Source organism: Bidens hawaiensis, unplaced genomic scaffold (genome assembly GCF_021521415.1).
Source record: "Bidens hawaiensis isolate Kalapana, Puna unplaced genomic scaffold, B.hawaiensis_p1.1 tig00045515_1, whole genome shotgun sequence".
NCBI lineage: Eukaryota > Viridiplantae > Streptophyta > Magnoliopsida > Asterales > Asteraceae > Bidens > Bidens hawaiensis.
Window position 1 is genome coordinate 115,813 of NW_027498111.1, and position 14,608 is coordinate 130,420.

Consider the following 14,608-nt stretch of genomic DNA (forward strand, 5'->3'; position numbering starts at 1 on the left):
AGAGAGGCTGCTTCCGGTGAGACCCCCGGCTCGATAGTAGTTTTGCATCAAGCCTTGGACATAAGGCACATAGCACTCAATCATCGGGACACCGGCTGATTGGTGCATGTGCCCTTGTCTTTCGGCTATCAACGCCACCACATGATGCCTGATTAACCTTCCGCCACTTTTAACGTTATTTTCACGAGATTAGTAAAATAACGTCAAAACTAGTGCAATTTTACTTTTGCCCACCGAGGGTTCACACATATATACATTATATGCGCGCACCGCAAGCAGGGCGTATGATCAAAAATCCAAATTACATCTAATTATAACTTAAAAATATAATTAGTTACTGACCGAATTCAAAATAGAGTAGAAAACCTAAACTGTAAGCTCGTTTTATATATGGAAATATTTTTTCGAACTCAACAGTAAGCCAATAAATTAGATACATAGGCCCATGTAAGATTTAGTTCCATTCGAACTTCCAAGGCGAGCACTCGATGCTCTGCCATCGCAGCATAAACTTTTGAAACAAAAAACAACTCAATACACATAAAACATAAAGGAGAAGCAGAATGAAAAGTTGCACATGACTATCCACATCATTTTACAACTAATTATTGAGGTGTATTTTACAAAAGACAGTAGCGAAAACAACAAACCCACACCTCACAAGATAAGAGCCCTCAACTTCCACTGCTCTCATTATTCTTCACCACCATATAGGCCTGCAATATGAAAACCTTAATCTACAAGCCAATTCTAATCCATTAAAAAGAAACACAAATAATGTACTCAACTCCCCAACCGACACATCCAGCCCGTTTTTTTACCACCCATATAAGCCTATAACCTTGATGGGCTAAAGCTTTAAAAAAAACTCTTACCTTTAATCAAACTCATTGCCTTGATCTTCAAATTGGTTCTCGAGTTTCTGATCTATGTAACTATTTACAAGCTCGGACTGGGTCCCACTCACTGAGTGCTCTCTATTATCTACAGTCTCAGGTCGAGTGTGAGATATTGGACACCTGTCACTATTTACAAAGCCACTTGAATCATCTATTGGCATCTGACCAGCAGCATCTGACCCAGTTTCTGCATTGTTATTATCAACTCCACCATCTGTTATATGATCAAAGCCGCTCCCATTTTTAAAAAGCTTTTCGTGTTCATACCACCCGTTATTGTTGTAGTCTAAATCAGGAAATCTGGATAACAAAACTTTTGAAATTATATGATGACGATTAAATAAAACATAAACACTAATTGGGAAAAAACATATATGATGATATGATAAGCGACCATTTACTCACTAAGAGCACCTACCTACCAGCAATGGGAGTGTGTGACAATCATCCATGATGATAAAGAATACTTCATATTGGTGTCAATTTATATACTTGTTTGCAAAATACGCAGATTTGCATGCGTGTGTGTGTATTATATATATTTAGCCCAAATGTTTATACGTGGTAATTTCAACCCATTTGCTTACAGGTCATTCAGGTTATGCATCTCTAACAAGCATATATAAAAATTAGCTTAACAAAAACAGGTGTAATCAAAAGTCTTATAAATTCTACTTAAGCTTGTAAACGAACCAAACGAGCATGAACAAGCCATGTTCGCTTTCGTTCGTTTCACTAAAACCAAACGGACACAAACAATTAGACAAACAAGGTTTTCTTGTTCGTTTTCGTTCATTAAGAACATGAGAATGTTCGTGTTCATTCATGTTTGTTCATTTAACTAAATAAACAAAAAAAATTGTTCATGTTCGCTCTTTATTAAATAAATGAACTTCTCGCCAAACAGTTCACTGAACATTCGGTTCATTTACAGGCCTAATTGTACTTATATAATGCATAAACCTCCTAAATCATTTTATTCAAAAGTTTATTAAAAATAATTTGACACATATAAAAATATTTGACTACATATTCAAAAGTAGTCATCCCAGCATGTTTTGACTCGACACAGAAAAGTACATTTTGATCAATTACCAAACCTGCCCAACCCGCCCATTTTGTCATGGCTTCCAACTCCATAAATTCACCATGGCTTCCAACTCCATAAATTCACCACATGAATCAAAATTTGGTGAATTGCTTCTACATATCCATACCTGGTTGTTTGCACCTTGGGTTCCCAAATATGACCAACAGCAGGAACCAAATATCTAGACCTTGCTTCAACAGTGTGCGCTTGAATCTTCTCTATCTCAAATTCACCCTGCGAATCGTTTACCCGGTCCACACTAATATCATCCACAATCAAAGATTGAAACTTCACCTGCAAGAATTAACAAAACCAGAAAAAAGAATCACTTGGTAGCTTCCAAAACAAGTAAAAAACTAGGACTGTAAATGAACCAAGCGTCCAATGAACAGTCCGTAAACTGTTCGGCGGGAAGTTCGTTTATTTAATAAACGACCGAACATGAACATAAAACTTTGTTCATTTAGTGCATTTAGTAAAACAGACGAACAGGAACACGTGCCTCACTTGTTAATCTGTGTTCGTGAACGTTCCTTCATTTAAATTCGTTTCTGCTCGCTAGTTTACGTTTGTTCATGTTCATTCATTTACGTTCATCAACATATATTTATTTAAATTTTTTTGGCCGATTAAACTTAGTTTAGTTTTAATAATTTTTTAGGCTCAACACACTGTTCTTCGCATTGCTTTTAAATGGTTTTAGCTCAATTATGTTCATTCATGTATGTTGTTTACGCTCATGAACCGTTCATTTATACCGTTAATGAATGAACATACGAACGCGAACACATTCATTTTCTTAACAAACGAACACGAATAAGAAAACACCGTTCGTTTGATTGTTCTTGTTCAATCGTTTGTTAGGTTAAAGTTAGATGAATGAAAGTGTTTACCTGCACTCTTGCCCATAATGGGGTCTGCAATTGGTGCGTATGCAATTCAACTTCAGAAATATACCCATGGTTTTTTAACTCATGACCGACATTATCTTTCTTGATTTTACTCATAACTTCAAAATAATCACTATTTCCATTTTCAGTTCTTTCAGGAAATACTTTTCTATTATCTGTATGCCCATTTTCACCATAAATATCAACGTTTTCTTCTCGATCCCTTCTGTTTTGTTTACTACAAATGTTCCACTTTTGAATAGGCTCAACATTTAACTTTGAATCATTATCAGGTGACAATGATTCATAAGCATTATCCACTTCAGATGATAATCTTAATGCATATTGTATCACACAACCAGAAGAAAACACAAGCATGTCGTACTTTGACAATGTGGGACTGGAAACTGCACATTTATGGAAAGTAGATGCAATAACCCCTGAATATGAATTTATTTTACTGGATGCCGCCACTGCTGCCGCCCCGGTCACCACGTTTCTCCACCCGTTATTTCCACTTCTTATTCTGCTGACAGCAGATAATGTAACCAGCGGCTTATTGGCAGCATCATAAGGAGATTGTATATTATTATTATTAACTGTGATTTCTGATGAAGAAATAGCAAATAGATGGCTGGTGCCTCTTGATGAACTTATGGTGATCCAACGGCTGTCTATACTGAAACTTATGTCCTGTATAACCTGAGTTTTTTCGGGTAAAGTATTAGTTTTGAATTATAGGAAAACCAAAGATAAAACAAAAATTAAAAAGTAAAGTATCATACGGCGTTTGTAAAACCACGTTGAAGCTTGTAAAGATGTATGTACGATGCACCGTTTGTGGCTCCCGGTATTATACGAAATACATTAAAACTATGACCATGAACAGAAGCTGTCACCAATAATGTACCGCTGGGATCAAAACATAATGAGGCGATTGGACTATCGTGTGCCTTAAACTGAGCAATCACTGATTTGCTCACAACATCTCTAACAATAACCTGATCAAAATAAAAGGTGCATTCAGTATTCAATTATCCATAATTAAAATGTCTGCATTGATACTGATAAAGAGCAAATTTCATAAATTGCAATATGCTTTTGAACGTGGTCCTTTATGGTAATATAACTACTGATCTCTTTAGGAAATTACAAGCTTTTTATAAAACCCGCTCACCCACTTTGGTGATTATAGCTTAAAGACGAAAAAACTTATCTAATTACAAAATAACAATTGTTTATTAAGTTTAATAATTTTTTTTATTTTTTAATAGTTTGATCCTTTTATATATAACAACAAAAATCTTATTAAATTATCAAATAAGAACCAAAAAAGGACTTCCATTACCCAAGTAGGCAGTTCAAAAAGGCTTATAGTTACTAAAACAGATCAAGAAAAGTTATATACACCAAAATAAACCACCATCAAAAGTAAAATCAGTCATAACTAGTTCAATATCAAATTACACAGAAGGTTAAAAAGGTAATTTTCCATCATTTAAACCCATACCATTCCAACATTCTCGGAATCTGGTAACCAACCATTAGGGTTTCCACGATCTTTCCGTGCAGGGTCACCTAACGGCTGAGAAACGTTGTCATCCGGTAAAATCTCAAAGTAATACCTAGAAAGCTTCTTGTAACCAATATCCCCAAGTGTAGCAATTCCTACAGCAAGCTGTTTGCTTGATTGTTTTGCATAGTGTGCAACAATGCTACCGTTTGAACCATTGGAAGTAAAAGTTTTAGAGTGAGTAAGATGTTGTGGGCTAACACGTGCATTTGGCAATGCCACAATACTACCACTGTAAGCAATCCATCTGGGACCCACAGCAAGGGGTCCCAACCCTATGTTTTCAAACCGTGAAGAGGTTGCTAAAATAGGATTTGTGAGAATCGTGTACTCCCTTTCTAACGTTGCAACATCAAAACAATGTACCTGTAGATTGTAACGTGTAAAGAATTATACATATGAGTTGGTATGTTCGTGTATCACAAAACTAAGGACGGCAAATCCTGACATGACCCGTTTTAAAAATGGGTCAACCCGAACACAAACAGTTAAAGAGTGGGTTGACCTGTAAACCCATTTTAAGAGCATTTTAGATGTTAATATTTTGATTTCAGAAATAAAAGTGTTATTATTTTTTGTCACATACTTTGGTTTTTTATTTTCATATAACTATTGACTTTTAAAAGTGAAATTAATTTCCATTTTGAAACTTTTTATCTAATCTTTACATCCAACAATTATTATATTAGTTTTAACCGCCCATTCTCCGATTCCCATTCGCTTATTCTAATCTCAAGCTAAATATGTTATATATAAACCCAAATGTGTTAACTGAAATGAAAGATAAATACATAAAAATAATTAATATAACACAAATTACTATATAGGTTTCATACGAATCAGAGTAATTAATTGTTCAAATCGTTACTAAGTCGCTAGATATTACTCATATTTGTAAATGAACATATAACGATTCGACACGATTTACAACCCTAACGAAAATGTTGCAGATTAAGAATTATACCTGTGCTGCTTGTAAAACAGCGACAATGCGGGAACTGCATCTTACAGAGTAAACAACCGATCTGAACTTCAATTCTTTTATGTAAGATTGAGATTTTAATGAATAGAACCATACGACAGTAGGCACATACCCACCATTTATCTGATCATGATTACTTTTTATATTACCATTGATAGAAACGGAGGGCCCACCCTGAGTATTAAACGACCCATCCGCGCATATAACCAACAGAGGGCGATCATCTGAATATTCAACTTGAGAATGGTTTGATACAGTTGGTTTTGGCAGTATTTGCATAAAGGAAACAGCACCATCATATCTAGAGACTATGTTGCGCACATTGTTTGCATCTTCAACATCCCACACTTGGAAACCGTATTGATACCCGAGTAATAGTAGTCGGCGTGAGATACCACCCTCACATTCCAGCTTGTCAAACCCGGCCCATAGCACCTTTTGTTGAAAAATTTAGATAAGTCACGGTTCGTTCCCGAGTATTAAAAACCGATAAATCTATCTATTACATGTGTGTAGAAAAGATATGCAACAATCTGTATACCACACAACCAATAAAGCTATTTATTATTTGAAAGTCATGATTGTATGCTAAGGTTTGCTACACCAAAATGTAACTTACTTTCAACTTTTTCCGTTGTAATGTTGTATGCAAGAAAAATATATATATTTTTTTACATTTGATAAATTGATCTGACATACTTGCAACTTTTTTACCACTTATGTAAGTTACCTTCTATAGCATATAAAATAATGACATGGCATGCCGTGATGTTGATAAAAAAAGCCGGTGCCACGCCATTGTTTTACCTGCTATGGCATGTAACATGGTAAAATATATACCAAGATGAACCACTAATAAGTGAGCTAGCTACTACATACAAACCTATAATTAACTCCTATTATAGGAAGCAACTCTAACGTCAGGATAGTTGAACGAATGCATGAGAACTAATAACCTTAAGTGAACAGTAAACAATGGCAAAATACTATGCGCAGGTAATAAAAATGAAATGACGTAACTTGTAAGAAAAATCTATACATTAAGTTCCAAATATCAAAACAACCATAATTCAATCCCATATATAATTAGACAGGATCTTTCCTCTACGTTCAGATTCTCATTTTGTTTCAGTTAACAACAAAAACTTTACACTTTTAGATCTCAAAGAGGCTAAAAAGTAGTATATCACAGTACTTAAATAGCAATGAATGTCTCATTCCACCGGCCCGCTTTATTTATTAAAGAATAAAGTAACTTCACGTTTGGACTCGTAACTTCACATTGCAAATCAAAGATCACAATCAACATAAAAATATCTCAGATTCACTATTTGCACATTGAAGACACAAGATATGCATTTAAACTATGCATTAACAAAGATCCACTTCCAAATGCGCAAACAACCTTCTATTTATGACAGACTACCCTCACCTGATCAGGAACTGCATCACTATCACGATCAACAATCGCAGCCGAAGCTGCAGACCTAACAGTCGACGCAACGGTGGACGCACCAGAGGACACAATCCTCAAGTAGCTCGAAAGCGAGCGAAACGAACTCGGAATAAATCCACCGGTACCGCCACCTCCATACCTCTGCTTCTGATCAATCCTCCTCATCACCAAACCTCAAAACAACACAACAAATTCAACACCAATACCACAAACCCTAGCCTCCTCCTTTCTGCACTGATCATAACCTAAACCTAAAACCTAATTCACAAAACCTCCACACATTATAAACCGATCGGTACTATCAACAGTTAAAACCGATCAAAACGAAAAGAAACAAAATCGAATCCTTCAGTAAAAAAAACAAGGAAGGATTTGATTGATTGATGTATTTACAAAGCAAAGAATCTGATAAACTAAAAGTAATAGCAGAAAGTGATGATAGATTATGAAATGAATTGAAATAGAAATAGTTAGGGTTTGTTTTTTATGTAAGTAAATTAATAAAGATGAAATTGAAACAAGTGTACATGTATATACATCTAAATCTAACTGGATAGATAATAATAATAATAATATGATTAATAATAATAAGATGAAGAAAGAATCGAATTGAGTGAACAAGTTGTGAAATGGATAACGAACTGAATCGAAGAAATTTATGGAAACAAAAGAAACAAAGAAAGAAAGAAAGAAAGAAATAAAGTAAAGACCGTCCCACACGTATCGTTTTTCGTCAGCTGGCTATTACACTTTCGGCCCTTGTGTTATTGGTTTCTTTTGATATTATTATCTTCCTTCTACTTTGTTTGTTTGGTTTCGAGTATACGAATCATAATAGATTTATTCGAGACACAAGAATTGATGAAAGAGGTGTTGGATTTGATTTTATGATTTGGTGGTGATAATTATTGTGTATTTAATTAACCGAATTTAATGTACTGTATCGGTATTAATTAAAATTTAAAAGCAAGATTAACTCTACTACCGATATTAAAAGCAAGATTTTCTAAACTAAAGTTACACATTTAAGCCACTGAATACAACATAAATCTTTTGAGAACGGTTTTTTTTTATCTAAGAGAAGACAATTATTTTTGTTTCACTCAAGATTCTTGTCACCGAAACCACGTTCTTGGATTTTTGCTTCTTGCCCTAGATATATAGCAACACGTAGGGAGTATGATCGCTTGTACTGGTTTCTTTGTATTTTCCTTCAAGTGTGAAATGTGTATGATTAAGACCCATTAGTAGATACTTTAGTGAGAACTTGAATATTGGTGGAATTCCACACTAATGATCTCATTCCTACCAAACAACACACGCAATGTGACATGAAGTGAATAAATGCTCGATTGTGTCGGTTGACTTCCCACAAAAGGAGCAGGTTGTCGCCCTGATATTAATGCGTGTTTTTAGTGCCTTCTTGGTGGGAGTCTTTCTGCTACCGCTCTCCACATAAAAATGTTAAGCTTTAATGAGAGTTTGAACGCTCCACTGGATGATTCGATTACTTCACGAGATACCATGTTTATGACTGATTTCACCGTTTAGATTATTTGATTGAATTTTGCTTGAATTCATAAACGTCAAAGGTTGGGCTAAGTAATGTTTACATGAATGATCTTTTCTAATAACCGAGCTAAGTGTGTTTTATAAGTGAAACCGATCGATTCATGGAAGAGGTTTGGTTTAAATGAATAACCATACTAAATCATGCTCGTCTAAAGGATAGAGTATTGAACTTTCATTGGTGACCTATGTATTAACTTTTATTCCTATCACTTTTTATTCATGATTTTCACATAAAATACAAAAGGGTATAAATATACAAGTTTCCTAACAAGTAACAAACTATCATCTCTCTATGAAAAATAAAGTACAAAAAATATAATTATATATAGTATATATTACCCATGCAGTTTGAACGTCAATGACCGAATGTAAAGACTATATTTAATAAACAACATACAGACACGTGGCAACATTTTTCTATAAGGGGGTGTTTGGTAGAGAGATTTGAGGGTGGAGAATTAGGTTTCTCTTGTTTGGGAGAATTAGGCGGAGAATTGGGCGGAGAATTGGTTTTCTCTGAGAATTGGGTGTAGGCAAAAAGTAGAGAAATCCAATTCTCTCCATTTGGAAGAGAAATGGAATTCTCTCTGCTTCTAAATCGCGTCTCTGCTCTACTCCGTTCGCGTATGATGATGATGATGATGCTCCGACCGGCAATGGTGATGATGATGCCGACGTCCGGCACGGCGGCCGATGCCGCAGCCACGTCCGTTCGCGTCTCTGAGCCAAAACGAAACCCTAAATCGCGAGGCGGTGTTGCGATGCGGAACCCTAAATCGCGGTGTTGATGTTGCGCGGCGATGATGATGACGCTCTACCTCCGTTCGCGGTGTTGCGACGCGTCTCTGAGCCACCATTTCTCCACCATGATGATGCCGAGGCGGAACCCTAATCACGTCTCTGCTCCCGTTTCTCCACCCATTTCTCTATTGTACCAAACAAAGGAAATGATTGTCAATTCTCCACCCATTTCTATTTCTCTCCAATTCCATTTCTCTCCCATTTCTATTTCCATTTCTTCCCATTCTTTTTCTCTGTACCAAACACCCCCTAAATGAAATAGTTGGTGATGGACCTATGCCAGCAAAGATAACATACCACATGACAGGGGGCATGTTGTAACATCCTAAGTTTTATAATAATAAATAAAGGAAAGTTATGTTGTTAAACGTGTGTTAATATTTAATTTAGATTAAATATAATAAGGAGTATGGACTCGGGTGGGGAAAAATGGAATAAGGGATGAGATGGGTCTTAGCTCCATGGGCTTAAGAGAGTATGGACTCATTTAAACCTCCCTAAAACCCTAAAACCCTCATTCTTATCCATCTTGTTCTCTACACACTCAAAACACACACATACACTAACATCTTCACCGCCCGCAAGAAGAAAAGGGAGTCAGAGACCAAACGAGCTTTGATTCTTGATAAATTTTGGATAAACGAACAAGATACAAGATTAATATTGCATACCAAGCTAGATGTGACCTAACGAACACTTAAAGGTATGTTCTTACTTTTAAAGGTTACTTTTTTATGAACCTTGTGCCCTAAAACTCAACCCTAGAGTAGATCGGGTCTAGATAAATCATAAAGTTATAAACTTGATGTTTAAAACGGACTTAATGAACTCCTAGACACATACGGTTCGTTTAAAGGAACCCTAAATCTAGCCTATGTACGTTTTTTAGCCATAAAGGTTCAAGCTTTATGGTTGCACGGGTCAAGTTTTGGCCGAAAACGGTTAGATAAATGTTTATGGGATAATACCTAACCATAATAGGGTGTTAAGGTTGTAAAATGTAATGATAAATAGTGATAAAAAGGACCAAACCGTACAGCTCGTTCGATTACAACAAAACGTCGAATACAATGGAGAATTCCATTACATGGTCCTCATTCGAATACATATATATTCGATTACAATATACAATTCGATTACATATATACAATTCGAATACAATATACATTCGCATACAATACATTAATCCGAATACATATATAGAACTCGCATACAAATGCCACATTCGAATACATACATAGGATTCGAACACACTATATGATTCGAATACACTATATGGTCCGAATACACTATATGATTCGAATACAAAGTGCCCATTTGAATACATTGGCATATTCGAATACATCGGTATGGTCACATACATCATGAGACTCAATTATAATATAGAACTTGAATACATCATGAGACTCGATTACAATATGGAACTCGAATACATCAAGATACTCGATTACAATATGAAACTCGAATACATCATGAGACTCAATTACATCATAGGACTCGAGTACAACGAGTGTCTTGATTACAATATGGATTTGAATGCAATGTGTGCCCGAATACAATATGCATATTAGAATACATTGAAATACTTGTATACATTAAAGAAAGAAAGGAATACATTGTATTCCATTAGTGTTTAAGGGTAAAATATTATAAGTAAATTGTATTCTAAAACAAGACCATTAGAATAGACCAGACTTAGCCATTTTGGCTGAAATACGAATAATGTGAATATGACATATATTGATACGTGTAATTAATGTAAAGTTAGCCGAGCACAGTTAAAGAAAGGGATAACGATTAACGGGGAGCGTAAAAGAATCCAGGTGAGTTTCTAGCCCCACTTCCTTGTTATGTTTTCGGGGTTGTGTACATACTCAATGTGAATGTTAATACACTTACCTTAAATGGTAAGTGTATGTCTTAATGATGAATGTGATAGTTATGTTTGTATTATGAATGCATGCTTGACAGTACGTGAACGATCTTCGGATATAGCACGTATTGTTAAAGAAGGTATAGTGTAGTATGTACGATATGAGTATGTGAAAAGGAAGTATGTATGAATATTGTATGAAAGGTATGTATGATTGTGATAATGATACTGATAATGAAAAGTAAAGTATGGTTAAAGGGTTGCATACCCTAATAATATATGCGAAGGTTACAGGGTTGCATACCCTAATAATATATGCGAAGGTTAAAGGGTTGCATACCCTAATAATATATGCGAAGGTTAGAGGGTTGCATACCCTAATAATATATGCGAAGTTTAAAGGGTTGCATACCCTAATAATGTATGCGAAGGTTATAGGGCGTACTGCTCTTTAAAAACGTAAGGTATGAATATGAAAGAGAGAAGGTATGAAGGTAAGTATATTAGAAACGAAAGTATGAAAGTATGAAGTGCATACGAAAGTATGTAGTTATGAATGTGTGTATGTGGCATGATTAACTAGAACTAACTCAGCGTAGCTGACTTTTAGTATGCACGCAAGTGAGTAGAATGAGACAACTGGCTTGAGCGGGGACACATGGCAAGAGAATAAGAGGCTAGAATCTGAAGACTCAAGTTGTTTTTATGGGTTGATGTTTAATTTGAAAGACAAGATGTTTGTTTTAAGACAAGTTATGGAATGTTTTGAATGTTTAAAGAAAGTTTTAATATTCCGCGAAAGTTTTTAACTAACTATAATATTTAGAACTGTGTTTATGAGTAAATCCAACGTTCAACGTAGAACACTGGGAACGGGGTCTTACACATGAAGTTATGTTGATTTATACCATACATTCAATATTCAACCGGTTACACTAACTTATTGTAGGAAGTTAGTTCATTTTTTTATTAAAATAATAATACAAATACAATAAAAATACATTGTTAATTTATATGAAAAATATTAGTAACATACTTTATACATAAATGATAAAGTAAATAAATAAATAAACTTATTTGAATGTAAGGAGATTCAACAATGTTCTTTTAAAGAAAAAAAATTTTTGACTTTGTTGTTGACTGTAACACTTAAAAAAATAAATCCTTTAGCATTGGTTGAGGATTCATGTTCTGCACGAGTCCCTTAAAACATATTATGTGCAACTTCTTAGACGAACACGTATGTCTTTTAGTGTACAACAACCAAAATAGTATGTGTATTGATGGAGAGTTCTCTTGCACCAAAGGAATCACCAGATAAGATGGTGTTCTAGACTTTCGTGGAAAAAAAAAGAAAAGATAAAAAAGATAGTGGACTTTCTTTGAATCAATTTAATGGAGAAATGAACCATAAGGTTCTACACTTACACTTCTATGCCGCTATGTCTTTATATTTAACTAGCGGAAGTGCTCGGGGGTTTGCACAAATTATCCCCTCGTATTGTTTTGTAGTATTTGGTGTGGTATGTAACGAGTTATTAATGCATATACGCTGCTAGATGTGCATATGGTTCGTTAGATGTTTTTTGTGTGGGGGTTACATCGTGTTTTGTGAAATATTTGTTAATAAAGTAAGTTTATGTGTTTTGTGATTTTTAATCAACAAAAATATTGAACGTGTGTTAATTGGTGAGTAGTTAGAGTTGAAATCTAATCAAAAGATGAAAAAAATACTCAAATAAAAGTCATAAAGTTGTCGGTCAACGAATTGTAAAATGGGTAAGTGGTAGACATACAAGATTGATTAAGCACATTCATACTGGCGTATGCATATATATTGGATATATGGTGTTATAAAGTGATTGGTACTTACTTGTAGAAATAATATTTATTATTTGGGGCACTACAAACTGACAAGTAGGAATGAGATAAAAATTAAGAAAACCATACGACATTAACAGATTGAAATAGCGGAGAGACAAGGGTCTCAGTAAAAACTGCCCCCTTTTCGCTGGTAAACCAATTCATATGGTAGGCATGTCCTAACTGTTTGGTGACGACCACAATCTCGTATAGTTTTGTTGTGCCAGCCATAACAAACAGTTTTCCGTGTGTAACGTAATGGGTAATGGGGATCCATAAGTGCAAGTATATAGGTGGGTTTGTAGGGGTTGTAAACATGGGGATCCACTTATCGCAGAGAAGTGACCCTAGGTTGTATGATATGTTGCGGCTTCCATGAGTTAGGAGCATATGCAAGGAGTTGTTAACGTTCCCAAATGGGCCCTAAAATTTGATTTTGATGGAATAGGAGGGAAGGCTATCTCTTTAACTTGTTCCATTATTGTGTGAAATTTAATAACGACCTTTGTAAACACAGACCAAGCCTCCGAAATGACAAAGTACAATGCTGGTTGACATAGAGTTCCGTTGGACCACATGAAAGTCGTTATTACATATTCTCTTTTTGTGTTGAATGGTATTTGTGTGCATGTTACCGTTAATCGGATAAACATACCAATCATGCATGCATATCAACAACAAATTTTGGTTGGTCTCAACTAAAGGACTTGAAGAGTGTTGTTTTTCAAAATATGTCGTGGATAGCAGTTGACGCCACTCTTTCCAAGGTAATGTTATGTCGTAATTTGGTGGTTTCTACTATTGATTTCAATTGTAATATCATATCGACTTGGAGAGGCTTATGAAGAAAACAATAGGACGTAAGACTAAAACTTTTTATATGAAATGTTAATGAATAATTATTAGATATGAAATGACAAGAGCTCTCTCATTTCTCTTTCTCGTGACCTTTGGATGTTGTCGTGACACTTTGGCCCTGACTTGACTGGTGGGTATCAACGCTAACTACTCATACGTACTTCATATCGTATGTTTCAATTTTCATTCTCTTTCTCTATAATATCTTTCTCTCATTTCTTCATTCTTATAGACATGATTTGATGGATACTTTCACATAGCAGCTTCTCTCATTTCTCTATTCTTATAGACATGATTAATCAAACAAGAATGATAAGCTATTATGTTGAAATTGACTTCAGTAAGGGCAACAAGACCACAACCACCAATGAAAGATAAGTAAAGGCAGGCTCGCCACTTTCGATTGTGTGTGAAAGAAAATGTTTAGACATGCTTACAATTTAAGCTACTTAGGTGATTGTATAAGCGAGGCATACTTAGGACGGGCTCAGGACCAATGGGAACACCATCTCGTCCCTATCACGACCACCCAAAAACATCCCAGCACAGTGAGTTATTGCCACTAATCATGCCGATGATTTCTTCCTTTTTCTTTTTATTTTGTTTTTTTATCTAAAAAACATAACTGCCTTGGTTGTTGTGGTGTTTAATGGCGGCGGAGCACGGTGGATCAGTGGTTGTGGTGGCGATGGTGGACCACCATGGAGGACGGGGGAGTAGAGCTACAAATGAAGACGAAATTTTGTTTTGG

At 35.3% G+C, this 14,608-nt stretch overlaps 1 protein-coding gene across 2 annotated transcripts; it reads right to left on the reverse strand.

The window, feature by feature from the left end:
• Nucleotides 1–561: 561 nt before the first annotated feature.
• On the reverse strand, nt 562–7,524 carry LOC143595771 (autophagy-related protein 18f-like). Of its 2 annotated transcripts, none has more exons than XM_077074711.1 (8): nt 6,867–7,524; nt 5,417–5,869; nt 4,390–4,818; nt 3,665–3,880; nt 2,883–3,581; nt 2,117–2,283; nt 876–1,199; nt 562–716 (listed from the first exon to the last, which is right to left on the reverse strand). In XM_077074711.1, the coding sequence occupies exons 1-7, from the start codon at nt 7,053–7,055 to the stop codon at nt 878–880; spliced, it is 2,475 nt and encodes an 824-aa protein (XP_076930826.1). In that variant the 5' UTR covers nt 7,056–7,524; the 3' UTR covers nt 562–716; nt 876–877. The 2 variants fall into 2 exon arrangements, with proteins under 2 accessions (XP_076930826.1, XP_076930825.1); XM_077074710.1 differs by having other exon boundaries at nt 562–737; nt 6,867–7,523.
• Nucleotides 7,525–14,608: the final 7,084 nt, after the last annotated feature.